Source organism: Pyricularia grisea, assembly GCF_004355905.1.
Source record: "Pyricularia grisea strain NI907 chromosome Unknown Pyricularia_grisea_NI907_Scaffold_1, whole genome shotgun sequence".
Lineage (NCBI taxonomy): Eukaryota > Fungi > Ascomycota > Sordariomycetes > Magnaporthales > Pyriculariaceae > Pyricularia > Pyricularia grisea.
In genome coordinates this window covers 3,272,580-3,298,775 of record NW_022156716.1, presented here as the reverse complement: position 1 = coordinate 3,298,775, position 26,196 = coordinate 3,272,580, and the positions used below count along the sequence as shown (strand labels likewise).

The window sequence follows — 26,196 nt, the reverse complement described above, 5'->3', positions numbered from 1 at the left end:
TGCCAAAAAGGTTACACCACAATCCTAGTAGCCGGCTTGAAATGCCAGATCCGGGCATGAATAACCCCTAGAATGTGGATGCACTCCCCGGGGCGCACAGCTGCCACTGCCGGCTCCTGTTCCAAAGCTCTGCTTATACAAGTTCCCACGGCATAGTTCACCAACATGCATATCCGCACACATTGAAGTATCAGCTGAAATTTCTTTGATGGTGCTATAGAAAAGAATAAAAAACATAGCAAATGGTAAGAAAGTGATGTCTAGGAAGCTACGAGAACAGTCCACAGGGCTAAACAGGAAACTGGCTGGCCAAAAAAAATGATGCTTGTGGCACAATTATCATAACTCGTCATGCCAAAACGCCCGCTCCTACTCCAACGCTCTAAAGCGCCGATTAAATTCCTCCACCGCAATGGCGACGCTCCTGTACAGGAACGCCCGTCCGCTCTCCTCCCCAACTGGAATGAATGGCCCGTTCTGCCCACCTCGAAGCACAAGGCTGAGTCCCGTCCGCTCCTTGCTGATCGTCTGCACATCCTTGAGTGGTATGTCCCATTCAGTCGTAAGCCGACGACTCCTGATTAACAGGATCCTGCTGTACGTCACCATTACCACAACGTCCTCGCGTGGTAGCTCAAGATGAGCAACGTACTCCTCATCAAAGTATTTGCCGTTGTCAACCTGCTTGAGCCATGATTGTCCTAGAGCTTCGCGTTGGCTGTACGGCCGCACGATTCCGTCCTTGGATATGAATCGAGTGAGACGCACCCTGTCAAGTTCTGACCCGTCAAACACGGTCGTTGTATTCCGTATGCCTTCGGATACGTTGGATGCAAGATCCAACACACCGATAACCGGTTTCGTTGTGAAGCCCAGCACTCCCTTGCCCACGCCTTTGAAGAAACCTAGCGCGCCCTCCTGCTCTGCACCTTCAAGAGGCTTCCTTGCCAGTCCCCCTACACCAGAAGCAACACTGGTGAACAATGAATTCGCACCAGCCGTGACCCCATACAGGGCATGCTTGGGTCGGTTGCGTGCACGCGTGATGCGTCTTCGATCCTGGAACTGCTTGTCCAAGGTGGCGGCCGCGAGACCTTTTGACATGGCTCCTGTGAATTTCGAGAACGAGTCTGAGAAGCCGTATACCGTCTTCTTGGCAAACGACGCAGCTCCCCTCGCCAAGCCCACACCAATATCCTCGGGACGATCTGACATGATCAGTCCCTGGTATGGCTCGTAAAACACGTCGGCAACACCTGATGAGATGTTGTTGAACAAGCCCACAGGATTGCCCAGGAAATCGGCCGATCCCAAGATCTTGTGCACCTGGTAGAGCGCTTCTTGACTGTAATGATTGGAAACGTTTTGTACCAGCAGAGGTATCGAAACACGCACGTTCTCCAACATCAAGGCATTCAAGCGAAGCGGTGCATCATTGACGTTGCCTATCGCCATAGTCATGACGTTGAGGAAGAACATCAGTGGGTTGCGTGACGAAGTCTTGTCCTCTGCGTTGATCCGCTCAGTGCGCACAAAGGACAAATCAAGCTGCATTGGCTGAATGTTGAGCAATTCAAAGTAGATGTCCTGAGCGGCTTGCTGCTGTTGCGGCCTTGGTATGTCGAGATTGTCGTCGCAAAGAGTTCCATCCTCTTCCTCGATCGTCCAAACAGTCCCAGGTACCTTGGAGTAGTCAAGAACGGCATAGACAAAATCCTCGTCTAAATCGACCGTCATTTGCTGCAGCAAGACCGTGGCGTACTTGATGTACAGCACGCCATACGAATCGTCCTTCACCCGAGTGACTTGCGCGTGCAGCGACGGGTGCGCGTCGATCTCTTGCGCACGCTTAGGAACCACACTTGGGTATAGCACCATGGGGAATATGCCCCCGAATAGCTGATTGTCAATCTGTATCCACTTGACCGCGAGACTGACGGTTTGGTATAGCGGCGACTCGCTGTACTTGAGTTCCACGTCACGTAGCGTGATATAAGCCAGCTCTTTGAGCTGCGAGGTTATCAGCGAGACCCCTATGCCTGCCAGCTTGAGCTGAGCCTGGAACGTGGTTCCCAAATCTTGACTCTTGACCTCGAACCCGGCATCGGTTGTGCTGCTTGAAGCCGTATTGCTGCGATGCAGATGCGACTTTTGCCGGTACAAACTCTTGGACTGCTTGAAGTTACTCAAAATAAGACTCTGCGTTGGGCCGTCGGCGGCAACGTTGATGTCGATGATCTTTGCCTGCCCTGACGCTGCCACGAACTTCATGGGCACCAGGTTACCAATCTCGGCAAGTTTCACATGCCGCTCCTTGCCATTCGCACTGATTACCACTTCCTTGTGTTTCGCGGCAGGGAAATCCCAGGCGTACGGCATGATGCTACGGGGTGGCAGGCGGTATCTTATCTGTCGCCAGCCTGATCGGTCCTCGGCACCATCCTCGTCCATATTGGGATTGGCCTGATAAAAGGTAAACTCGGTATCGCTTTCGTTGCGCATCGAGAAGGGCCAGTTCTTGGTTTCCTTGCTCAGCGTAACAAAAATGGTGGCATCTTCCATCAGGACCTCTGCCCGAACCAGTTGCTGTCTATGCCCAGCCCGCGCAATCTTGACATGCTGGGTGCCAATGTCGGATATATTGAAAGGCGCACTCCACTGGTTGTTGACGCCCGAGTAGCAAAGACACAGCTGTTTGACAGATGTCCTCTGCAGGAAATGCAGTGGCTGCAGTGCGTCTTTTTGCAGTGACATGAGGCTGGACGAGCTTGGCTCTCTGATGTTGATCTCTTCGCCCATCTTGTTCTGCACAATGAACCTTGGTGCCAAGGTGACAACTTTGGTCATCTTGTATTTACCCTCGCCAGACTGCACCGAGATACCGACATGTATCTCTGCATTTCGGCTCGTAGATTGGAGCACAACATCCGAAGTGCTACCAATAGCATCGAAACTCTGACCTTTGCTCCATTCCGAATCGCCCACCTTGAGCATAGCACGATTGCGTTGATCATCGTTGCCAAAAGAAAACATGATGGGGAGTGCCTTGAGACGCTCATTGTCAGAGACGTCAATGAGCGACTGTCGTCCTTGCCCTGGCCCACCGGCAGCCGCCTTGGCATGTTGCATGAATCCTTTGGACTTGATGTTGATATCGAGACCCGTCTTGTTGAGTATGACATAAGGGCTGTACACAGTGACCTTGAAAGCACCACCTCCATTGGGTATCCGGTAGTAGTGCATCTTGAGGTTCAACACAAGTCCTTGCTCGTCCCTGCATGTCAGGGCTGTCTCTTTTTTGTATTCCTCGCTTTGTCCCGAGTTGATGATGGCAAAGTCACTGGGCTTGAAGACTGTGTCCTGCATATCTATGCTCAAGAGTAGAAGATGAGATAGTTCAACGACATGAACTGGGCTCACACCTCCTTTCCTAAGGAAGTTTGTCCAGTCTTTCTTGGTATTCTTGTCGTAGATTCGGTACTTGAAATCGTAGGGCAGTAGATTCTCCAATACAACTGGGGCCGAAAGCTTCACGCGCATATAGGGGTACACACTGTTGCGATGATGTTAGAATACTGCCATAGTTGCGTGTCAGCAGTAGCCTGGACTTACCTTGTCAGTGGGTTGGTCTTATCATAGGACGCATGAACTTGGAAATAAAACGGGTCGCCCTGCTCGCCCTTGCAAACCATTGTTCGTGTCGGCCTCTTCAGCAGGTCCTTCCACCATAGGGTTTCTGAAGACCACTGGTACCCAAAGCCCGAATCTGGTCGCACGAGGAGGCTCTTGAGGAACACTGCGCCCACCGGGGCTGGTCTCGCCTCACCGGGGGCTATCTTTTCAATCTTGAGGAGGTGACCATCCTGGGCATCATATACACCAAGCTCAACCGGTATTTGAGTTTGGTTTTCGACCAAAAGTGGCGACCGCAGCGTGACATATTTCACATTGTCATTTCCTAGAGACACCTCGACAAGCATGCGGTGGAGGACCTTGTCGGCTTTGGGCTTGAGTCCATACAAGAATTCACCCTCGCGGTTGAGGCGGATGTTCTTGACAGGATCGAACCCGCTCCCCTCGAGTTGAACGGCCACGCTGCTTGAACTGCTCTCTGTCATGAGACTCTCACGCATTTTCTCCCAATCCTCAAAGCTCCATGGTGCTTCTTGGCCCTCTTCCAATCTGAGGGTGATGTTTTCATTCGATGTCGGGTTCTTTGCAGTGACAACAACGTCGAACCCCGTGTAGTTGCAAAGTCGGTATGGGGCCTCCACTCCTCTTGGCTTTCCGAGCACATCCTCATCCCTTCTAAGATACTCGATGGATTTGGAAGCGAGTGCAATTGTAGATGTAGTGATGGTCACATCGAATATTTGCTTCGAAGCCACATCGATTGATAGCAATCCTGACTCGGGATTCTTTGCAACGCCGAATCCGACTTTCCAAGGCTCCAGGAGAGGCTCCCAAGCGGACTTGGAAAAGTTATACACGTTAATGTACATTTCGATTGCTGTCTCAGCTTTGAGGTTGCTGGACCAATCCTCGGCGCTTGTTGTGAAATCCTTAATGCTGAGATCCATGATGGGCAGTTCGTGCAGGTCCCCTATCAGCACGACACGGATGCCTTCAATCGTAGCAGTGAGCTCTTCGCGCCTGACTTGAGGCTTCGAAATATCATGAACACCGCCACTCCTCTGTCCTTGCTGGCTTCTGGTGCTAGGGGCGACTGTGCCAGACTTTGTCTTGTTTGCAGCAATTGTTGAACGGCCTTTACCACTAGCTGTACGCTGCTTCAAACCTGCTTGGCGCAATTCTTTTGCCTTTGCGTCTGCCGTGCCAACTTTAGGACTAGGCTCATCGTTGCCCGACAGCTCCGAAGCCTTGGCAATGATTTGCAGAGCGACCAGGATATCGCGCAGCGCGAGACGTAGGATGAGTGGCTCAATGTCGATGTGGATGTTGGTCTGGTTCTCGATAGAGGTATCCATTGAGGTCCTGATGCTAAAGTCATCAATGATCCGCAGTCGAGATTCCTCAAACTTGTCCATGCGGCACAGGAACATGCCAATCTCGGAAACTTGCAGCGTTAGGGCATGCTGTTTCGATATCAAGACTTGCTTGGTTCCCAGAACAATTGCCTCTGAGCTTGCACTCAGAGGGTTCGCAATCAGGATAACCTGCGCATCGACGACGTTCACACGGAATGCCAGGTTCATTGGCACGGCGTTTTCGGGTCCTTTGGCTGCTTGTCCTCTTTCGGTACTGGTGCTGGGTCTCCCTGACCTCTGGCCAGAGTAGGTGACTTGCATCGAGTCTGCATCCGATTCGTCTGGAGTCTCAATAGGACTTTGTAGCTCCTCGATGACATGGGGCTCCTCAACTGTCAACGCGGTTGTGACAAATCTTTGAATAGTAAACAAATAGTCCAAGGCAAAAATGACACGCGGGTTGTCAATGGCTACTAGGGCAATAACGTCTCGCTTATCGCCGCCGGTCATCGATACGCTTGCCATGAACTGTTGCACGTTCTTATTGCGCGATGTCATAATCTTCCTGAACTTGTTTGTCTCACCGGGCCGGCTGTCGTGGATTGTGAACGAGTGGATCACAAACTCGGCCTCCAAGGCGTTGTTGGATTGGATACGTGTTTTGAGCTTGCTGTCGTCCAGCGAGAAGCGCGAAAGACTGGCCTTCTCACTGTCGCCAATCGGGCGGTTCTCTGCACCGTTGAGCAGTTCCAACCCGATAGTGTGTACAACAAACACAAGATCAAGTCGTGTCCAGGTCTCGGCTTGCGAGCCCAGTTCAGGGGAGAGGTCTACCGGTTGGTTGTCTCCCGAATTGCTTCTTTCTTCTGATTGACTGCGAGCATTTTGCAGAGTAGAATTGTCGACTTGCTGCTCCACGGCCTCGTCAACCGATTGATCCGGATCGCCAGCAAATGCGGCTGGGACTGATCGTGAGATTTCAAGTAGGAACTTGAGTTGATATTGCGTGATGCGCAGATTGAAATCCGTCATGTGTCCCTCAATCTCAAGATCTGGTCGTTTTGCGCCATCCCTGTGTTCGGCATATGTCATCTTGAAGGCTAAGTCGACATGATCAATCAACTCCAGCTCCTCCGTCACATCTTCCGGATAGTGGAAGAGCGACGTCAAGCGAATGTTCCGTATGCCGACAGACAACTTCTGTACTACCTCTGAGTTTTCTGAATCATCCAATGGTGCAAACTTGTTCTGAGCGTAGATCTCACCCAGGTAGGCCGTCATGAGATCCCGTTTAGGCTGGCTTGGCATTACAACCCTGGGGAAGACCACAATTGGCGTCTTGACGACGACGTCAAATTTTATCCGACTGTTGCCCTGCTGCAACTGATTGGCTTGATTGGCTGCAGCTTGTCTCGCCGCGTTGAATATGGCCTGCATTTTACCGAATTTAACAAGGAAGTCGATAATTTTCCTGAAGGGTTCCTCCATAAAGTTGATCTTGACTGAACCAGCCCGTAGATAAATGAAAGAATCGTGCCCTGGATATGACTTTGACTCGACATCGAAAGTTTCGTACCGGAAATCTGCGAGGTCATCACCTTGGATAGTGACAAGCTTGCGAAGGCTTGACTCTTCAGAGACACCCTGGTTAACATCGTCTACGAGAGACAGGTCACCCAGCTTGGTTGAGACGCGCATGGTCTTGCCCAGAAGAAATACCCCAACATCGGCCTGATTGAAAGAGAGAGTCGCCAGGCGTATCCCATCATTATTGAGAATCATTCTGATACTCTTGAGATCCACCTTTACCCGGATAGCGCCTCCTTGTTGTGGCTGCTGCCCAGCTGGCGGGTCGACAACAATGTCCACTGCGGAACCATCGGGGCTTATGGCTTTCTGCTGGGTGTTTGCGTTGTTGTCGTTGTTACCCGGCGCAAACGTGATCAAAATAAAATCCAGCAACGTCAACAAGGTCTTCCTGGTGACGATCAGGTTGATGGTAGAAATCGCTGCGTTGACATTGGTTTCAACACCGTCATACACAGACATGAACTCGGGCGACTCTTTCTTGACCTTGACATATTTGACGTGAACAAGCTCTCTTTTTTGTTTACGGTCCTCAACGTCTCCCGATGATACTATTGACTTGAACTCGGCAGGGGGGTTATCAACAAAGTCATCGACCGTGACGCTGCCTAGGGATACTTCTGCGACCATGTCAAACTGTCTTATGAAGAATTCCAGATCGAAGTTTTGAGCCACAAGCTCAACAAGGAGCGCATCCGGCTTCTTGCGCTCCGGATCACTTCGATACAAAGATCCACGCAGCTCATCGACGGCGAACTTGAACTCAAAGGTTCTTTGCTGCATCTTGAGCTGCTGTTTGGTGGATCCCTCACTAGCATCCTCAAACTCGTCTTCGTCGTCTATGGAATCATCAAGAACTATAGCTGTCTGCTGTTGTGGTGCAAAGTTGAGGAATTGTGAAGACTTTCGGTGATGCGACTTCCTGACTCCCGAGCGACTGGAGACTTTGCTAGAAAGTCGAGGCCTTTTCGGTTGCGGTTTGTCCTCTGCCGGCATCGTCGATTCCGGCTCATCCCCGAGCTTTGGTATTGCGACATTGATGATTTGCATGAGGGTTTTGTACTTGGTATCTGATGCCACAGCGTGAAGCACTGGCATGTGGCCGGATACTTTCATCCGGGTAAGGTTCGGAGCTTTGGGAAGAATCGAAATCGCCACCACAAAATCCACATTGATCTTGTCAACCACATGCATCATCTTGGACTCGTCCCTTTCCATAAGCTGGGTTTTGGTCTCGTCAATCGATGGGCCGATCAAAAGTTGTGTAGATGTAAGCTTGACAATGAACTTGTCATACATCAAAGACTCAAGCCTCTTGTAGTCCTCGTCTGTATAAGTTTGGCTTTGCTTGGATTGTATCTGCTTCATGCTCTCCTTGTCGACAAGTTCACTGTTGACGCTGATGTGACCAGCGTCAAGGATCACGCATGTTGACCTCTCTTGGGTAATGCTTTGTGGGATTATTATCAAGGGTGCCTGCAAATCCAGTTTGGCGTTGATGGTCTTGTGCTCCTCGAGAGCAAATTCAAGACCGGCCCGGGTCTGCTCTCTGAGCCCCTCGACTGTCGCTCCTGCAGACTCCATCAGAGCAGTGATGGACTCCATATGCCTTTCTGGTGGCCTAAAGAAGTCCACCACACCAACAACAATGTTCGGGTTCCACACGATTTCGAGTGGGTTGAGCTTTGCCGTGACAGCAATGTCACCTTGGGCATCGAGCGGGTTCTGCTCGACTTGAAGTCTAAAGAATGCTTCCTCGCTATGATCTTCAAGCTCTACAATGGAGAGCCGCTTTCTCCTTCTGTTGTTCGGGGCATCTTTGACTCTCACAATCTCTGGGAAGAATGTATCGGGAGTTGTTCCGTCGTTCACACGAAGGCCGCCGAGGCCAAGATCAAGGAATACCGAGTCTACCCTTTTCAGGGCCTTGGCTTTGAACAGGTCAAAGTGAAGACTGACGAGATCCCGAGAATCACCGTGGGGATTTTGCTTTAGTGTCAAGCTTCCAGTACTAAGGGATGCTTCGATCTGCAGCTTAACGGTCTCACGGGGTTCATCGATCGACTCGGCGAGTGCAGTTTTCTCGTCCCAGTCAATGACTTCGTATAGCTCTTTGCGCTGCTCCTCCGTGATCTTGGTATTTTCGTCATCATTTGCAGGTTGTTGTTCAGCATCTGGCTTGGCCCCCCAGACCCAGGAGAGCCACCCTTGCTGCTGGGGCTCTGCCTTTTTGGGCTGATTTCTGAGGGCAGCAGCATTCTCTTTCTTGAGCTGATTGCGAGCAAGGGATCTCCAGAACCGAAGGTCTTCATAATCAAGTTTCCACTCAAGCCGCGTGATTTCATCATGATCGTCAGGGTCAAGATTGGGATTCTGCTTCCGCTTTTTGAAAAGCTCTATGTACCGCAGTCGATCGTCTCGGCGCTCTTTGAAGTACTCCCATGACCAGCGTCGATTACGCTCATGGATTTTGGCGAGCACCGCGTCCCCAGCAAACTTGAACCAGGCCCTGGGATCTTCCTTGGGAGTGACGCCTTTTGGCTGATATTTCTTGTACTCTTGGTGTCTAATGAAGTAATGAAACAGATCAACCATCATGAGACCATCTCGGTATTGGTCATCATCAAGGACTAGTCCGATCTCGTCAAATAGTAGATTTGCTTTGAACTTTGGTACCGTTATCTTCCCCGACTTGTCCAGCTCGATTTTGGCTTGTCCGCTGACAGGCTTCAGGATGAACTGATGGTGGGGTTGGTTCTTCTCGTCGTCCTCGGGTATTAGGGCCCTGAACTTGTCTGCAATCTCCTGATGAGTAGGTGCTTCTTCACCTGGCGTTGTTGCCTCCCGGCCGGTGCCAAGAAGGGTTGCGTCAGTGTTCCAGTACACAGCCAACGCCCCCAGGGTTGCGAGCTTATGTGTAGTGCCGGTCGAGTCTGAGATGAAGGCCGGCTGCCACTCGCCATCGGTGCTGACGGCGCTGAATTCCTTGAGCGTCACTCCAAGCGCAAAAGGGTGGCCTGGTGCTGATATGGAGTCCTCGTATCGCACATGTATGTTCTTCACCGTAACCTGGAGATTGTCGACGATCTTGGTGGCAAAGCTCTCCATGAAACTTTGGCTCCGCTTCTGTTCCTCTTGACTGAGACCTTCTTGCGATCTTTCCTTGAGCAACTCGGCCGAGTCCAACTTGTCCATCTTGATGCGTTGCCGCCTGCGCTCCTCCTCCTCCTCGTTGTATTCGGCCTCCTCCTTTGGCGAGGCAAGTAGGAATACATCCTCGATGTAGACCTTGACGGGGGCTCCCCGCAAGTTGGACCATGGGATGACGAGAGTCAGGTTTCCGAGATGGCCTTCGACGACGTTTAGGGGCAGCTTGAGCTGATCGAGGGCTTCGCGTCGTAGTTGGAGGTTCTTTAGGTTGACATCGCCAGACCAAATTCCGACTTTGAGCTGGGCAGGATCAAAGTTCTGGACATACATGCCCAGAAAGCGGTTGATCAGGCCTGCCACAAGCCCTTCCAACATGATGGATGCAAGGTGCCGTCACCCGGGCAGGGACACGCTTCGGGCGGTTATTGGTGGTATTCGGAGGGCATAGGTGCACCTGTGGCTTTGGTGGTGTTGTGTTGTTTGGTTTTGCGCCTATGTCGTGAGCCTTGGAATTGTCTTCTCCTAGAAGTTAAGGCAGCATGAGAGTAGATTAGTAGCTCGCCTCGGTAGGTGATGGTGTGATGCGCTTTCAGGTTGGGCAGTCATGGACTGTAGACAAGCTCCATTTACTTTACTGTGCTCAGGCCCGGTTTTCGTGGCGCGCGGGGGAGTACTGGGAAACAAAGCAGCAGCCTGGGAGTGGATGACGCTGTTTCCGTGTTGTGTGGCCCGTGCTTTCCCTGAGTGGCTTTCATGGCAGGATTAACAGACGTGGTTGATGCGACGCAACTGCTCTCGAGACCGGGGTTCCTTGGCAGGTTGACAACTGTCAAACTGCGGCGTTGGATGAAGAGTGAGATACGGACGTGGTTGAGTACGTAGGTAAGTTTGATAATCGAGTCATTTGCAAGTGTAATGACCAGATTTCCAACTGTCAGTTCCTGTATTCTTTTTGTATTTGTTCGCAACTCCTCACTTACTGTACATAGATTGATGCCCAGCTTGCCCTGTTCCTATAAAATCTGCCCATTTTTTGTTCATCTAACGGTCTCCTGGGTCTGTTTAAACGCAGATCCGGCTCTCGACTCAGTGGGGTTGCCAGCCGCTAAACTTCGTTTTGACAGACAGGGATGTTGTCGACGCAGAGCTTTGGCGCGTGGAAAGTCAATAAGTACCCATTGACGTCATGATCGCAGGCGCACAGCTTGCGTTACCTATGAGCTAAGTAAGCTACGGGAAAGGTATGCCATTGGATTCCACTCTGGAGCTGAAAATCAAGTTATGAAGATGGGTTTTGCGTGTTACAGAAGCTTATTGGAAAAATTCCCGAGTCTGCATTGCGTAAAGCAAACGTCGCTATCGCTTCCAGATAGATCCGCATTGCATTGGTTTAAACCGGGTTGCTGCTGCTCTTTGCTACTGCGCTTGGAGCCTTTTTTTTTTCATTAGAACTCACCTAGCTAGCACTTGTACATAATTTGTGGTACTCTTTTCATTTGTTCTACGTTTTGACAAACACGAGAACCCCCCCCCCCCGACGATCAGCTCTCCAAACTAATTGTTTTGTATTCTGGGTACATCTTAAGCCCTGCCTATCTCTGAAAATGCTGCGAGGAGCCAGGCCACTATTGTCCTTTTCGACAAGGGCAATTGAGTCTGCAAAAGTCTCCAAGGTTCCAATTGGGCGAAAATTGGCTCTAGAAGTGAGGCCCAGAATCCCCAGTCCTTCTGCTGGCCGTCCTGTGGTCTTCCGAGCGGCCAGGCTGCAATACTCGACAAAGAAGTCGACGGACCCAGAGGAGGAGTACGCAAGAAAAGTGGTAGGCGTCGACCCGGAGCACGATCGCAAGGTTGCTCAAGAGAAGCTGCAGCCCAATCCAGATGGAGTGAGCTCCGAGTCGAGCGTACGTCATGTTCTCGAGCCAAGACGACGACAAATTGGAAAGGGTGCCGAGGAGGGCCAGGACGCGTTGAAGAAGGGCCTCGGCGCAGATATTGTATGCTCGTAATCCCTCTTGTTTTCTTGATTCGGTCATGTGCGCCATTGACTAACACCATTTTGCGTTCACCAGGAAACTGTCAAAGACACCTTCAACCTTTCCGGCGTCCCTCCCCTTTCTTACAAGCTCGGTCTTGCTGGTACTCTACCATACCTGGGTACCTCGCTCTCCACTGTTTTCCTCAGTTGGAATCTCAGCACCCAGTGGCCGACCTCGAGTAACCTGCTGAACAGCATCATGTTCAGTCATGAGAATGCCGCATACTATTTCCAGCTTCTCGAGCACATCCAGCTGGGTTATGGAGCTGTCATAATTTCATTCCTTGGTGCTATTCACTGGGTAAGTGTGCAGCTGCTCAAAAACGCTCGGATAAACGTTTGGAGATAAAACGAAGAAGAAAAGAAAAGAAAAGCGAGCCTGGATTGAGAATTAACAAAGCATGTCGTATAGGGTCTCGAATACGCAGAGAAGGCACCGCATCCCCAGCGCACCAAGTTCCGGTACGGCATGGGCGTCGTGGCACCAATGCTCGCTTGGCCCACGCTCCTACTCCCAGTCGAGTACGCACTCATTGGACAGTTTGCCGCGTTCAGCGCTCTCTACTTTGCCGATGCCAAGGCTGCCACCCGCGGGTGGGCGCCCCCGTGGTACGGCACCTACCGGTTCGTTCTGACCTTTGTGGTCGGGTCGGCCATCTTTGTCAGCTTGCTCTGGCGCGCCAGGCTCCTGGATCACGGTGGCAACGAGGGTGCGGCGCAAAACATCAGCGGGATCAAGGAGGGAGACCTCACCCGAGAGATGCCAGAAGCAGAATGGAGGAGATTGGAAGCAGAGGAGAAGGAGAGGCTGAAGAAGGAGAAGGAAGAAGCCGAGAGGAAGAAGAAGGAAGAGGAAAAGAAGAAGAGCCAGGAGAAGAAGGGTAAAGATGGAGAAAAGAGTGGCTCTAAGGACAAGAAGGAGGAGGGGAAAAAGGACGAGGGCAAGAAAGACGACAGCGAGGGCAAGAGCAAAGAGTAGGGCAGCAGAATCTAGATGATGAATCCTGAGTGCATGCGATGAGATTAGGCTTTTGGTAGCATCGTCCAGTATGTTGGCTGTTGATAATGTAATGACAATTTGATAACAAGCTTTATTTTTCAGTTTAAAATTAGAATCAAAAGTAAAAATCAAACACAACCTGTACAATAGATAAGATGCATGTCGTGTAATATGTCATATGCCGGCAAGTATCTGAATCCCGCGGGTTCATCTTTTTTGTTCTCGTTTACCCTGTTCGGGTTTAGCCCCTTAAGATTCCGGGTTCTGCTTAGCTCGATCCGCCTCCGGGATCCCGGGTACCTAAGCAACCACCATCTGTAAGCCATCTTGGCATCGACTTTGGGCCATTTGATCGCACTAGGCGGTCGCTCAATACGCGAAGGGTCCAAATCGATACGAAACCCGTTCCGAGATGTCGTCAATCCCCTCGTTATATAGAAACCCCTATTTTTGTATGTCAAGCTGGATCAAAATGCTGTTGGAATTTGTGACAACCTCTCATTGCGAAAACAGCCAGGCGTTGTAGCAATCATTTAAACTCTTAATTACCGAGATCACACCAATACGAAGCCGAATTAAAGCCGCGCCAGTTCCCTGACAAGAACGTGGTCAACTTGTCAGCCAGAATAATCACAATGAAGGTCCTCATCACTGGCGCGACGGGGACGATAGGCAGTGAGATTTTTCGACAGTGCCTCGCCCATCCCTACATCACCAGCGTCGTGGCAATAACACGCCGGAGCTTGCCAGAGACTGTATCTAGTAACCCCAAGCTCACCTCTGTCGTCATGCAAGACTTCAAGATGTGGCCAAGAGAGATGCTCCAGTCCCACACTGACGCGGCCGGCATGATCTGGTTAGAAGAGCTCTCCAAGCCCCCTTTTTTTTTACGCCTCTTCTTAATATCTTTCTAGACCAGTCCTTGCAACGTACAGAAACGTTAACAAAGAAAAAAAAAACAGGGCGCTTGGTGGCTCAGAAGGTAACGCCACCGTCAATCTGGAATTCCCACTAGCCTTTATGAGGGCGATGGCGGAGGTTCTCGAGTCCGAGCACCCGGTGGCCGGGGCTAGACTTGGAAAAATGCCTAGACACAAGTTCCGATTCATCTATTTGAGTGGGGCTTTTGTCGAGAGGGATCAGAACAAGAAGCTGTTTCTTGAACGAGACCCGCCGAACAAAGACATTTGTATTTTTCCTGCGGCGAGAAAGCTCAAGGTAGGTCGACGCCAAACCCGTTTACTAGCGGGCACCCCGCCACCCCGAAAAACGACCCCTGTCTCCAATTGTACTTCGTAGGATTACCTTCCGTAGTGAGCCTCGTCCGAGAGTCAAGTAACCCGGCTGACCTATTGACAAAACACCAAAGGGCGTGACGGAGACCGAATCCCTGGCATTTGCCCAGGAGCACGCGCAGGTATGGAAGACGCTTATCGTTCGGCCAGGAGTAGTATTACCCAAGGATTCACTCACGACATCGATGCTCAGCTGGGTGTTTGGAGAGAACTGGGTTGTTGGCAGGGAGGAGCTTGCTGCATTCATGACCGATGTCTGCGTCAACGGTACGGACGAAAATGAAAAGACCACGTTCGAGAACGCCGGTATATTGTACAAGGGAAGGGCGCTTCTTCAAAGGACAGACAACGGGATTCTGCTGAGCACCTAGGCATGACTACGACGTAGGTGGCAGTACCAACACTTACAAACCAATATCCACGTCGTCTTATGTTTTCTTTCCGAGATTTATTCTCCGGGGGAAGCCCCGTGTAAAGTAACAAAGTTGTGCAACCGTCACTTCGGAGATGCCAATTGGCAATGCGGACAATTTGCTGACAGCAAGTGAAGAAAAGGGTTCGGCCGCAATGCGAAGGCCTCGGAAATACTACCTACTTACTGTAATGCCAATGCCAAACGAGTCAGCTCCAAAGCCCGTGCGTGAGGGGGCACACAGGAACGGAATCTGCCGCGGCGTTCGTTGATCTGGTTCATGACTTGGGTGATTTGCCTTTTATTGGTTTGCCAAACTTGCAACCTTACCTAAATACTGCTACCTACACACAAAAACAATATTTAGTGGGTGATTGGTAAGGTAGTGTACTACTACGTACAGTATAAAGTAGTAGCAGTACGACAGTAATCCTCATTCACCTACCCATCAATCGGGATACTACCGCTTCGGCTAAATCGTGGTGAACGGACTAGCCTCCTAAAAAAAAAAAAAAAAAAAAAAAAAATAATAATAATAATAATAAACCCCATTTTTAAGCTTTCCATGTCTTTCGCCTTGCCATTTTTTTTTTTTTTTGTAGTCGGTTGTGTTTAAGATTCACCAGTAAGTTGTTGCACCACTGAATCGAGGGACTAGGAGCCCCTTGAGAGAAACTGAATATACTATGACTTCCAAAATCCATCGATTTTCGCCGAATGTTATGCAGCAGCACGTGGGAAAACTGACGACTGAGATGTGCTAGGATTGCAAGGCTGTCCTGAAACCAATAAGCCACCACCAAAGCATCGAACGGTTGACTGAATTGGTACCACCAGAGTGAAATGTTTGGTCCTCGATGACACCGGAACACCGGAGGAATAGCAAAACCTATTCCGTCTACTTTTTGGTTCTGAAGTGGACTCTTGCTTTCCTTGGAAAACTATTGTTCAAGATCCTGTGGTAAAAGATTGGTATAGTATACTATTGCGTGCTGGTATATAGCGGCGCTGGTAATATGTGTTAACCCAAAAGCTATTATAGGGTGGTCAAGTGGTAGGTTTGTTCTGTGAGTCGACGCCAAAGCTCAGGGCAGACCACACCCTGTGAGCCGGGTGATTGGTAAGGCCATGGAAAGGGTTATATGAATTATACTTCAGTGGAAATGTTACACTTAGTCTGACTTAAGAGATGTAAAAGCTTCCGGGAAGCGATTCTATCTTTGTCAGTGATGTCGCCACTGTTTCCTGTCTACTGTTTGGTTTTTTGTTTCAGTCTCGCTAACTTGGTCTTGGTTGACACACGGGACACGGCAGTCCGTTAGCCCCCACAGAATCCCGCGCAGCAATGCAAGCAAGTACTGTAGATTACTCCGCAATTTTGATAGTTGAATAGGGGTTCTGGTACTTTTGACCTGACAGGCAACGTTATCTAATCGCTCGTTACGACAATACCTGTTGTAGCTCCCATACTGCCCGGTTTATACGGCGTATAAAACAGCGATCCGACTGCCGCAGTAAATGCCGGCACGAAACGTCCAAGGCACACACGGCATCCGTCTGAAATGCGCATACAATTCAAGGGACGCTCCACCTATCAAAAATAAAAAAAAAAATAAAAAGATTGATTACATCTTTGACAGCTCGGCTGGATCTAGATCTGAAAATACGAAGTAGATTGATGGTTGTTAATTTGATCAAATTATCGGCCAACGACTATAGCTGCGGGTTGGTCGGGGTCGGTAACTTTGTACGCTATGATCAACAAGTAATTATAATATCGCTATTCTTATTTTTTAGTCTGTTCTAATGCCGAACGCCATGGTCCGATATTTCCAAGCTAGCAATTCTTGTCCAAGTCTTGCTTTGCAGCGGCAGATGAATTTCAACATGAGAAACTTGGGTGTCCCGAGTTCACAGGATTCTTCCTAGGAGGGATATCACAGTCATGCAAAATTTGAGTGCCAAGTCACTGGGTTCCAAAACGCTATGTTGGTAAGCACGTTTGGACGACGAGATTTCCTGTTTTGGATAGCTCAGGTCTTTGAGGAGTCTCCCCTTGCAGTAGCTTGGTAGGAATTTTCAGGTGATATCCCTTTTGTCGTTCGTCACACGAAATCCATGTACATCAGATAGGTAGTCATCTCCGCAGTAAAATTGGGGACAAAATGGCCGAACGCGATGGGCTGGCAGGCTGTTATTAATAAAATGAAGGGTCTAATCAGTATGCGATGCAATCGCGCTCCTCTTATAATGCGCCCCATTGGTGTCACCTTGGAGTATAAACTTTGAAAGACAAGACACCCCAACCATGGCGCTAATGTGTTCGCTCTGACAGTTGGGTGGGCCCAGTTTGCATGCTGCATCGACCCACTCAATGCACCAGCATGGGGCGCGCTGAGACCTAGCAGCGTTGGGGCTTGCGGGGTAGTTCAGCCGGTACCTTGCCTAAAATCAATACCCCGTAAATACACTAGGGTCAATAGAAAGAACAAAAAAGGTAAGGTCGGAAAAGCAAGGCATCTCGGTGATGCATAACCTATTCTGTAACAATATAGGCACCTACCTATTCAGGGGTCGTCATCAAGCTGTATATCACACGCATTATCGGTTATCGGTGATCCATATCCAAAGGAATTGTTTCCTTTATACCGATAGCGACCGGCTTAAAGCCAACCAGCCAACCAGCCAACCAACCGGTCAGACGCAGCCGTAACAAAGAACAACCAGGGAATATCGCTGTCCTCATATTCTAATTCTAGAGACGGGTATCTCTATTTTTTTGGGTGGATAGGATCGCTCTGGTTTGGAGACTGATCTTCTAACCTAACTCCTTGCCGCGCTTTCGCATCTCGTCCTCGTCCCTAACGCACAGGGATAGACAGTGCTGCTCCTCTCACTGACCACCCTGCATATCCCAGGTTGTTGACTCAGGAATATGGTAGGATTCAGCCCTCTTCATCTCTTAATACAAAAGCCCCTGGCCCAATTTATTCCAAGTCAGCCTTGATTGCTATGCCACTTGACTACGTACAACCTGGCGATTCGTATCCCGACAAGACCAAGAGAGGTGGCGTCTTACTTCCGCAACCCCACACCAGTGCCTACATGGACATGTTGTGGTGAGCCCTCGGGAAGCTGAATCTGGTAAGGTCGCAAGCCGCTGGGCTTGACCGGCTGAGGGTTACCAATATTTTTTTTCGCCATATGGCTTTCCATCATACCACCAGAGGACCGGGAGTTGCAAAAAGAGGAAAGCCCCATTGTAATGGTATACTGCACATAAGGTTTTTAGCACCACGATTCCCTGTCACTCTTAGCTCTTATATCCCTTTGGATCTCGTCCACTACTTATGCCCGTCTGACTTGCACCAAAAACAAAACGCTATTACTGCACATCGTCACCACCGTCCGTCTTGCGGTCCATGGTACGCCTTGATCGTCAGGGTCTCTTGGGTGGTGGACCGAACTTGACGTGATTGCTCAGCAAAGCGGACTCCATGTCGAAAATGGTTTCTCTATACTCTGCCCTCGCCGCAAATGTATTGTCCCGGCAGACAACGACGACAACGGGGGGCGACCCCGGCGGTGGAAGCGACCCGTCCATAACATCGCACGACGACCGTGGCGGGTTGATACTCGCCCTGATGTGGACCTTCCTGCCGCTGTCTGGGACATTCCTCGGACTCCGTCTGTACTGCCGCCAGTGGAAGAGGCTTCAGATTTTGTGGGACGACATCTTCCTCATCGCAGCATGGCTCCTGCTCCTCCTCGTCGCCGGGCTCACCACTTACATCATCAAGTTGGGCTATGGCAAGCACACCTACGATGTGCCCCTCGAGAACGTCAACACCCAGGCCCTGATGGTACTCATCAACACCACGCTGTCCATCACCGCGGCGGCTTGGAGCAAGACCTCGTTTGCCTTGACGCTACTGAGGATCGCGGGCAAGCGCACCAGGATCAGTATTCATATCCTCGTTATCAGTATGAACACCCTGATGGGCGTCAGCGCATTGCTCATGTGGGTCAACTGCAAGCCGTTGAAAAAGGCTTGGGAGCCGATGTTAGACGGTTATTGTTGGGATAGAAAGCTCGATGTGATATTCAGCATAATCAGCAGCAGTAAGTCAAGAAGAATAAAAAAAAACTCATCCACTACCATCGGCTACATACGCATTCGATGCTGATAAGTCGACGTTTTCCTTTAGGTTTTTCCGGCTTTGCAGATCTGATGCTGGCGCTTCTGCCATGGACCGTTGTCCTCAAGCTACAAATGAAGACAAGGGAGAAGTTTGGCATCGCATTGGCCATGAGCATGGGCATTTTTGCCGCAGTTTGCGCATTTATCAAGTGTGCCTTTATTCCCACGCTGGCATCCGACGACTTTACATGTAAGTGCCATTATCTTCCATCCACCCCCATATCTGATATGGTTTTATTTTATTTTTTATTATTTTATTCTAAATACTAAAACATCAACAACTCGCTTCACAGACGATGGAGCCCCCTTAATCATATGGAGCACTGTCGAGGTCGCCGTCACTGTGATAGCGGCATCGATCCCGGTCCTGAGGGTGCTGTTCCGCGACATCGCCTCTTCGCGGGGCTACTTCCAGAACGGGAGGGGCACGGCCGATAAAAAGTCGGCCAGCCGCCATGTAAACACATCGCACCAGATCCGATCTCTGTCGGACACGATCAACAAGCACCCGCAACCAATGTTTGGGTCGAGCGCACACTGCACAGTTGAACGTCACATGGAGGATTCAAGCAGCACGGCGGGGTTGGAGAACTCAAGGTCTATCCAGACGAGGAGGGACTTTGAAGTCGACTCCGAGTCTTTTGAGATGAACAGTATCCATGACGAGACGCAAGACAAGAAGCACAGAGCCATGGTTGTGTAGGAAAAAAAAAAAAAAGTATTTTTACCAAGTTATCTTATGTTATCATGTTGACAACGTGTCCAAGAGCTGCGTTGTTTGAATTCTTTGTATATACCCTTGCTCTAACAATGATGGCTTGAAATAATGATCTCATCTGAATTCCAGATTTTCTGGGCTGCCTGAGTACTGGACTTGTTGAAGGAGAAACTGAAGCTGGCTGAAGCTTGTCTTGTCTCCTTCCAGCTGGGCAGGGGTCTCAGTTTCAATTCACCATTCTGGGATACAAAGTAGATCACTTGGTATCGCAGCTCACATTTGTACAACTACCAAGGATGGTGTTGAAATGTCTACTCGAGCTTATAGTCAGCATGGGTTTGAGAAGTAGGCACAGGCCTGGATGAGTCCAAAAGAGGGGACTTGTCTCGAGGTGAAGCGCCACCAGCTGCGCGTTTCAGGGCGAACGACGCGCTTTGGAGAAGAGACTATTCACAAACAGTCTCACCCTGTTGAGTTGCCCAACCTAAAGCTTAATAGAGTTCTCCGAATGTTTGCATACGCGTCTGTTTTTGGTTCGACCAATTAAATTGGCACAACTGGGCTATCGCGTGAAGGTGATCGTTGCGAAATGTGGTAGTCGAGCCCCAAAAGTTAAAAATGCTATTTTACTTGGGTGGGCTGATGACGGCGATAGACTCGTTTTTTTTTTTTTTTTTTTTCTCTAAAGAAAATTCCAAAGAAAACCAATCAAGGGCCTCCTCGCCATAGAATGTTTCTACCGAAAAAGTCAAATATTAGATGCCATATGCCAGACCTATTACATCCTAACCTAAGTTGTTTTCCGAAACCCGCGTTCTTCGTTATCTCGATCCTTCCCCACCTGGTCATGCGCTCGGAGGCTTTGGAGAAAGACACCAGTCTACCGATGCAAGTCTGTCTGGATATTAAACATTGGTCCGATGTTTCTTTCGAACTATCCTATCCGTACGAAACCTCAACTAAAAACATGAGCGACGGGTTAATACTGGTAGCAAAAGGTAGATAGATACTAACAGTAGAAAATAACAACGCATGCAACATCGGTGTAGCGCTAGTTTTCTCTAGGCCAAATAGAGGCCCAGCACCCAAAACCTTTTCGAAGTTTTTAAAACAATTTCAACAACCTCATCGAGGCCCGAGTCAGGGGTTCCCAGCATCGCGGGGCCAAGTTCGGACCCGGAGCGCAAGGACCTAAGCGGAGATTGCTTTGAAGTTTGAACGGGGCATTTGCACCTACCTGACCGCCCTCGAGGAATTCATCCGATAGGCCCCCCCTATTGACGTCAAAACATAGTCTCCACGCTAGCGGGAGCCTCGGTAGAAGATGGAAGATTTTCTTAAGAATCCTGAGATGTATCGTGAACACGTATCTTCGGGTAGATTTTCTTTCTTCTTTCGGGATTTTAACAAAAGCTGTTTTGCCCGACTCTGATCAATATCCTTGGAATTTCACCGGAAGGGGGAAACAAACCAAATAAAAACTAACAAATAACAAATAACAATACAAACAATACATACCTGACACTCGTCAAAATGTTTGGCTTCTTTGAGCCCAAGTTCAATCCTGCCAAAGACATTCCGGACCTCTCCGGCAAAGTCATTCTCGTCACCGGTGGTAACATTGGCCTCGGTCTCTCGTCCGTCCTTGAGCTGGCCAGGCACAACCCAAAGCATATATTCCTCGCAGCACGCAATGAGGAGAAGGCCCGCAAGGCGATTGAGAGCGTCTCATGGGAGCTGGGCACCGAAAAGGCGTCGGTGGTATCGTTCTTGCCACTCGACCTGAGCTCTTTCGACAGCATTCGCAAGGCGGCCGATACGGTCAAATCGGAGACGGACGAGCTTCACATCCTGCTCAACAACGCCGGCATCATGATGACGCCCGCCACCACAACAAAGGAGGGCTACGAAGAGCAATTCGGAACCAACCACATGGGCCACGCGCTGCTCACCCGCCTGCTGCTTCCGCTGCTGGAGAAGACGGCCGATGGCGGCAAGGTCGACGTGCGTATCGTCAATCTTTCGTCGGCCGGCGAGGGCCTGGCGCCCAGCGATGCCTTTGATGATTTGTCAAAGTACAAATCTCCAATGGAGGACGTGGCTTCGCACACGCGTTATGGAGCGTCCAAATTGGCCAACATCTATCACGCCCAAGTGCTTGCGCGTAAATACCCCAGCATCAAGGCCGTATCTGTACACCCGGGTGTTGTCAACACCAACCTGACACGGGGTCTCAAGGAAACCTACCCATGGATCGTGCCGTATGTTGCGCCGATTGTCGGCGCCCTGTTGTTCAAAACTCCTGATGAGGGAGCCAAAAACCAGCTGTGGGCATGCACAAACGACAAGGTTGTAAGTGGCGAGTTCTATTGGCCTGTCGGCCTTCTGGGCAAAGGCTCAGCAAAGACAAAGGATACCAAGGCGGCCGAGAAACTATGGGAGTGGACCGAAAAGGAGCTGGATGCATATTTGAAGCAGTGAGGTCATCTGAAGGAGGAGAATTTTATACTGTTGAGTTCTGTGGATTTTGTCTGATACTTGCGTCGCTTGAGGCTATAACCATAGGAAATAAAATTAAACGACCAGTGTAATTGTGTTGCAACTGTGTGTCATACAAAGTTCAGAAGCTGATTTCAGTTCTGCCAAGCTTCTGATTATCTGAGGGGCCCAGGCTGTTGAGCCTGTTTATGGAGAGGCTTATGTACTGGGTGCAAGGTAACCAACAGAGCTCGTCAGTTCACCTTGTAAGGACTGTTGATTCGCTTATTGGCTCCAGCAAAATCTATGCCAAGCCAAGTGGTTTACGAAATCCGTCAAAGAAAGTCGCAAAATATTGCTTTCGAGTGGGAACTGCCCCCAAAAGCCTAGGTTATTGCGGGATCCGCCAACCCACCAAAAGGGTTGCCCGAGGAAGCGTAATTTGTTACAATGATTCATTATCGACCAACGAGGATGTCGTCTTTCATGGCAGTTGTGGTCGATGTCGTTTAGATGAATCCGCCGAGTTGTTGCTCAGCGACCTCGCGAGAAGCCATTCAGCGTCTCTGACTTCCATCGACGTCTCACATGTCCAAAGCTGTCCAAGGGCCTGGGGGATAATTATGAGTATCTACTTGTGATCTGGTGCTGCGAAACAGTTTTTTTTTTCATATCGTGAGAGTTTTTGTTTTACTCAAAATCAGCTCAACGAGTAGCGACGAATAGCGCTGTGAAGACGAGTACAGTGTTGCTATCACCCAGACCAGATGAACTTCAGTTCGAGACTTGCGGATGTCATGTCTTGTCTAGTACGAGTAGCAAATCCGAAGCGTGTGGGTGGTGTCCTTATTATAGTTGACGGAGACCCGTAGTTCCCTTTTTTTTGGTCGGAACTCTTTGGATGCCTAACGGCTGACCAAGGTGCTGATAGCATCCGAGTCAATCTTTGCCGGCCGATTAAGGTTATTTCATTACCTAGAGGGCGTAGCAAGAATCTCTGAGGAGAAAAGATATACCGAGGTGAGGAAAGGGTAATTCCATGTAGCCAAGCAAAATACCGAATTCCTAGTGGTACCACATCCTCGTGCTGCGCTGACGGTACATGTACAAAAGGGGAAAGAACAATAGCAAGCAGAAAGCACAAGACCCAGTGGGGTTTGTTGTTTAAAGTAAAATTCTAAAATAATTCAACGAGACGACAAAGTATAGCTTCTTGTTTTCAATACGAAAGTCTGCTCGACCCAAAACTTTGGTCAGATGGAGAGGAGCCGTGTCGTCTTATGTAATGATATCTGACGATATATTCCGCCCCAACATGTGCCCCAATGAAATGACCCAGGCTCACTACTATTGTCGTGGTTCCATCTGGCGTAGCTGGCGCGTGAGCGTTCGTAGGTGACGGGAAACTGACATGTTTGGTTGGTGCACACTGAGATTGGCCGCGAAGCAAACGCAAACTGCAAACTGTTTTTTTTTTTTTTTTTTTTTTTCTGTGGAAAGCTTCACAAAACACGGCGCTTTTCTACTCTGCCCCCGCCATTCCTTTGCCTTGTCACCGTTTTTTTACTGTAGAATCAGTCCTGGCACAGGCAACGGCACTCACTCACTACCCACAACGAAACCACAACCAGATAAATCCACAGCGATACATACAATGGCTGATCACTCCGAACCATCATCCAATGTCTGGATTGTCGCGGCATGGAATCATCTCAGTCGGAATGAGCAGGCTGCTATGATGGTGCTCTACTTTATGGGTGCAATAATGACGGCGCTCGTTTGTGTCTGGGCAAAATGGCACATCATTGAGTGGCGCCGGGGTCAGCGTCCAGAGCCTCGCCGCCCGATCACCGACCAGATTATTGTTCTCCAGGGATGGTGACGGCCTTTAAAGGTACCATAAGACTGTTTTAAAACTTTGCTTGTTAACATTCCGAAACGACTCGCTAAAACTTCTTTGTAGTCTTGATATTCGGTGGCTCATGCCATGATCAACCGATCATTTCTCCCAGAACCCTTTTCCTTCCCTGCCAACCTCCGTTCGGGTCAACTCAGTTTGATCCCATGTAAGTCAGTCGCCAGGTCCCCTCTCCAGGCATAATCAAGCATTCTACGCTCGTTCAATCTTTCCTGACAGATCGCCATCGAGAGACGTTCCGAGAATGTGTTTTCCGGTTCCATGCTGATTCGATTGCACTGAATCTCCATAGAACAGTCGACCGGCGACTTGTTCGGTCGAGTAAATTTGTCGAGAAACTCGGCCGAAACGTCTGCCGAAAACAAGTGACAATACTTGCCGTCCTCTTTCCCTAGTTTGTACGCAATCACAAACACTGAGAACTGCGAGATAGAGTGACCCAGGCGACTACAGGCCTCCTGTCCAAGTGCGATGAGTACAGCTGCGATATATGGGTCTTTTAAAGGGTCACGGGGCAGATATTGCTGGAAAAGCTTTCTCCATCTTTCCTAGCGAGGGGGGTCATCTCTATGTGGCGGTGGTCTATGGAGCCGGGACCGGTCAAAACGGAGGCAGTCTAAGTCCAAGAAAGCCACATGGATGTTCATCTGCCCCAGACATCCAATATCTGAACTGCATGTCGAATCTGAAATCTCCCCGTCGTAACTTTGAGGCTTGCTCGACCTGAATACACCCTGGATTTTGGTGCAGGTTCCAAGGGTTGGATCTTCAAGACTTTCCTCGGAGATCCTACTCAAGGAAACAGACGTACACCTACCCAGGAGGCTGACCACACGCCCGTCAAAGTAGAGCTTGAGTGGTGCCCTGAAATAAAAAGCACTAGACTGATTAGTTGATGTCTATCAAGAAAATTATGTACTCATATGCCTTGCCTTGCTGATGCTGATCCATCTGCACGGTAGATCGCAGAGCCAAAATCGAACCTTTTCACGCAGTTCTTTCGAAGTGCACGTATCAGGGTTCTGTCTCGAGTCTGATTGAAAAGTCCTTTGCAGGGTACGGGGTCGACGACTCGAGACTTGTCTGGATCATCAATCATCTCGAACTCCTTAAATGAGATCCGTGTTTTGCAGCTCTGTGGCCTCTAGACGCTGCACGGCAAACATGGTGCTTGATCAAGAGCCAAATCCTCTTCTCCTTTGAGAGTATCGACAAAAATAATTCTAAGAAGATCGAGGTGTTGATTTGTCCATTTTAAAGGGTGAACGAAGATTCTTTTGCGAGAATGTTGGCGAAGAATGCTGTTGATGGATGAAGGCTCGGGGATCCTGTTGGCGAAAGGGACCTGTATTGACGGCATCTCAATGTTGTTCAAGACGATGTAACACTGCAGGTGCTTTGCGGGGCTTTGGGAGCTAAGGTCTTGATGCATCAAGTTTAACTTGGCGACGAGAAACTTAATTTTCACCGCTCCGCTACTATTCGGCACGTAAGGTACCTAGGTAGGTAGGTACCTACCTTATCTACAGTACCTGGAGTCAGAGTGGGTCGGGAAGGCAGGTGACTCGGCAAGGAAGAGTTTATGATTTTTTACTGCAACGTTCCTGCTACTAGTCTAGAACTAATAGTGGATAGAGGTTAAGTGACCGGCAAAACGTACCTACCCGAAGGTATATGGAGCAAGCTATAGCAAACCCAAGTGTAAATGATGACGAACTTGGGCAATGTCATAACAACCTCTTCAGCCTCAAAACATCACCTGCTAATTTGGTTACGTTGTGTGATATCTTGGAGTATAAAGACATCAACGACGGTTAGGTATATAAGGTACGGTCCCTAGATATCAGATATAAGAGGCAATCAGCATGACTCATAGCTAACCAACAGCCGCTGGTCATTATACATGTGCCTGATCGACAAAAGCATGGATATTAATTACCACATGAATCGGAAAACATCGATCAAACCCAATTCTTATACTGACCCCAGACCCAGTATCAGATGAAAGAGCTTGAGCCACACGTAGACTAGTCTAGTCTAGAAGCTCGAGGCCTGCCTTACTTTACAGTACCTACCGTAGATGAACGGTGTTCTTCGGCCCTGTAAAAGGTCCAATACACACAGGGTTGAACTTAGCTTTCCCACGCGACTTAGGACTTCAATACAATAGTCCAAGCGTAAAGGCTACGTTGAGCTTTAGCGTAATAGCGCAATCAGCTGATTGATATCGCTTCTTGGCAGCCAACGCATTTTCTGTTTCCCTTGGGCAACGAACGAGGCCTCAATTCTGACTACTGTACTCTCAGAAATATTTCGTGTGTGGTAGGTGACTGACTGTTGTTACATTGTCGCCTCTGCACAAACCGGTTTTTTTAGAAAAAAGGGAAGGCGACAGCGACGCGAGTGGCAAA

General features: G+C 49.5%; 7 protein-coding genes across 7 annotated transcripts; 5 read left to right on the top strand and 2 right to left on the bottom strand.

Annotated features, from left to right (window-relative positions):
* Window positions 1–369: 369 nt before the first annotated feature.
* On the bottom strand, window positions 370–10,100 carry PgNI_00971 (uncharacterized protein; the record flags this gene model as incomplete). Its single annotated transcript, XM_031121048.1, has 2 exons — window positions 370–3,553; window positions 3,613–10,100. The coding sequence occupies 2 exons, from the start codon at window positions 10,098–10,100 to the stop codon at window positions 370–372; spliced, it is 9,672 nt and encodes a 3,223-aa protein (XP_030986702.1).
* A 1,204-nt stretch (window positions 10,101–11,304) lies between these two features.
* On the top strand, window positions 11,305–12,742 carry PgNI_00970 (uncharacterized protein; the record flags this gene model as incomplete). The annotated part of the gene is made up of 3 exons (XM_031121047.1): window positions 11,305–11,722; window positions 11,798–12,064; window positions 12,176–12,742. Exons 1-3 carry the CDS (start codon window positions 11,330–11,332, stop codon window positions 12,740–12,742), a joined length of 1,227 nt encoding a protein of 408 aa, XP_030986703.1. The 5' UTR covers window positions 11,305–11,329.
* A 432-nt stretch (window positions 12,743–13,174) lies between these two features.
* PgNI_00969 (uncharacterized protein) lies at window positions 13,175–14,603 on the top strand. Its single transcript, XM_031121046.1, has 3 exons — window positions 13,175–13,619; window positions 13,726–13,981; window positions 14,133–14,603. Exons 1-3 carry the CDS (start codon window positions 13,399–13,401, stop codon window positions 14,427–14,429), a joined length of 774 nt encoding a protein of 257 aa, XP_030987994.1. The 5' UTR covers window positions 13,175–13,398; the 3' UTR covers window positions 14,430–14,603.
* A 2,522-nt stretch (window positions 14,604–17,125) lies between these two features.
* PgNI_00968 (uncharacterized protein) lies at window positions 17,126–19,540 on the top strand. Its single transcript, XM_031121045.1, has 3 exons — window positions 17,126–18,592; window positions 18,679–18,861; window positions 18,965–19,540. Exons 1-3 carry the CDS (start codon window positions 17,968–17,970, stop codon window positions 19,372–19,374), a joined length of 1,218 nt encoding a protein of 405 aa, XP_030987993.1. The 5' UTR covers window positions 17,126–17,967; the 3' UTR covers window positions 19,375–19,540.
* A 1,382-nt stretch (window positions 19,541–20,922) lies between these two features.
* PgNI_00967 (uncharacterized protein) lies at window positions 20,923–21,870 on the top strand (the record flags this gene model as incomplete). The annotated part of the gene is made up of 1 exon (XM_031121044.1): window positions 20,923–21,870. The coding sequence occupies one exon, from the start codon at window positions 20,923–20,925 to the stop codon at window positions 21,868–21,870; it is 948 nt and encodes a 315-aa protein (XP_030987988.1).
* Window positions 21,871–23,182: 1,312 nt separating this feature from the next.
* On the top strand, window positions 23,183–23,749 carry PgNI_00966 (uncharacterized protein; the record flags this gene model as incomplete). Its single annotated transcript, XM_031121043.1, has 2 exons — window positions 23,183–23,258; window positions 23,511–23,749. The coding sequence occupies 2 exons, from the start codon at window positions 23,183–23,185 to the stop codon at window positions 23,747–23,749; spliced, it is 315 nt and encodes a 104-aa protein (XP_030987987.1).
* A 164-nt stretch (window positions 23,750–23,913) lies between these two features.
* On the bottom strand, window positions 23,914–24,651 carry PgNI_00965 (uncharacterized protein; the record flags this gene model as incomplete). The annotated part of the gene is made up of 2 exons (XM_031121042.1): window positions 23,914–24,266; window positions 24,603–24,651. Coding segments are annotated over 2 exons (402 nt in total), but the record flags the coding sequence as incomplete, so codon positions are not given.
* Window positions 24,652–26,196: the final 1,545 nt, after the last annotated feature.

What these genes read in the sequence shown, in the direction of transcription:
- PgNI_00969 (XM_031121046.1), top strand. Translation starts at nt 13,399, where the DNA reads ATGAAGGTCCTCATCACTGGCGCGACGGGGACGATAGGCAGTGAGATT. An exon ending in GACGCGGCCGGCATGATCTG is followed by an intron (nt 13,620 to 13,725) that starts GTTAGAAGAGCT and finishes AAAAAAAAACAG; the next exon opens with GGCGCTTGGTGGCTCAGAAG. An exon ending in CTGCGGCGAGAAAGCTCAAG is followed by an intron (nt 13,982 to 14,132) that starts GTAGGTCGACGC and finishes AAAACACCAAAG; the next exon opens with GGCGTGACGGAGACCGAATC.
- PgNI_00968 (XM_031121045.1), top strand. Translation starts at nt 17,968, where the DNA reads ATGTCGAAAATGGTTTCTCTATACTCTGCCCTCGCCGCAAATGTATTG. An exon ending in ATTCAGCATAATCAGCAGCA is followed by an intron (nt 18,593 to 18,678) that starts GTAAGTCAAGAA and finishes GTTTTCCTTTAG; the next exon opens with GTTTTTCCGGCTTTGCAGAT. An exon ending in GGCATCCGACGACTTTACAT is followed by an intron (nt 18,862 to 18,964) that starts GTAAGTGCCATT and finishes CTCGCTTCACAG; the next exon opens with ACGATGGAGCCCCCTTAATC.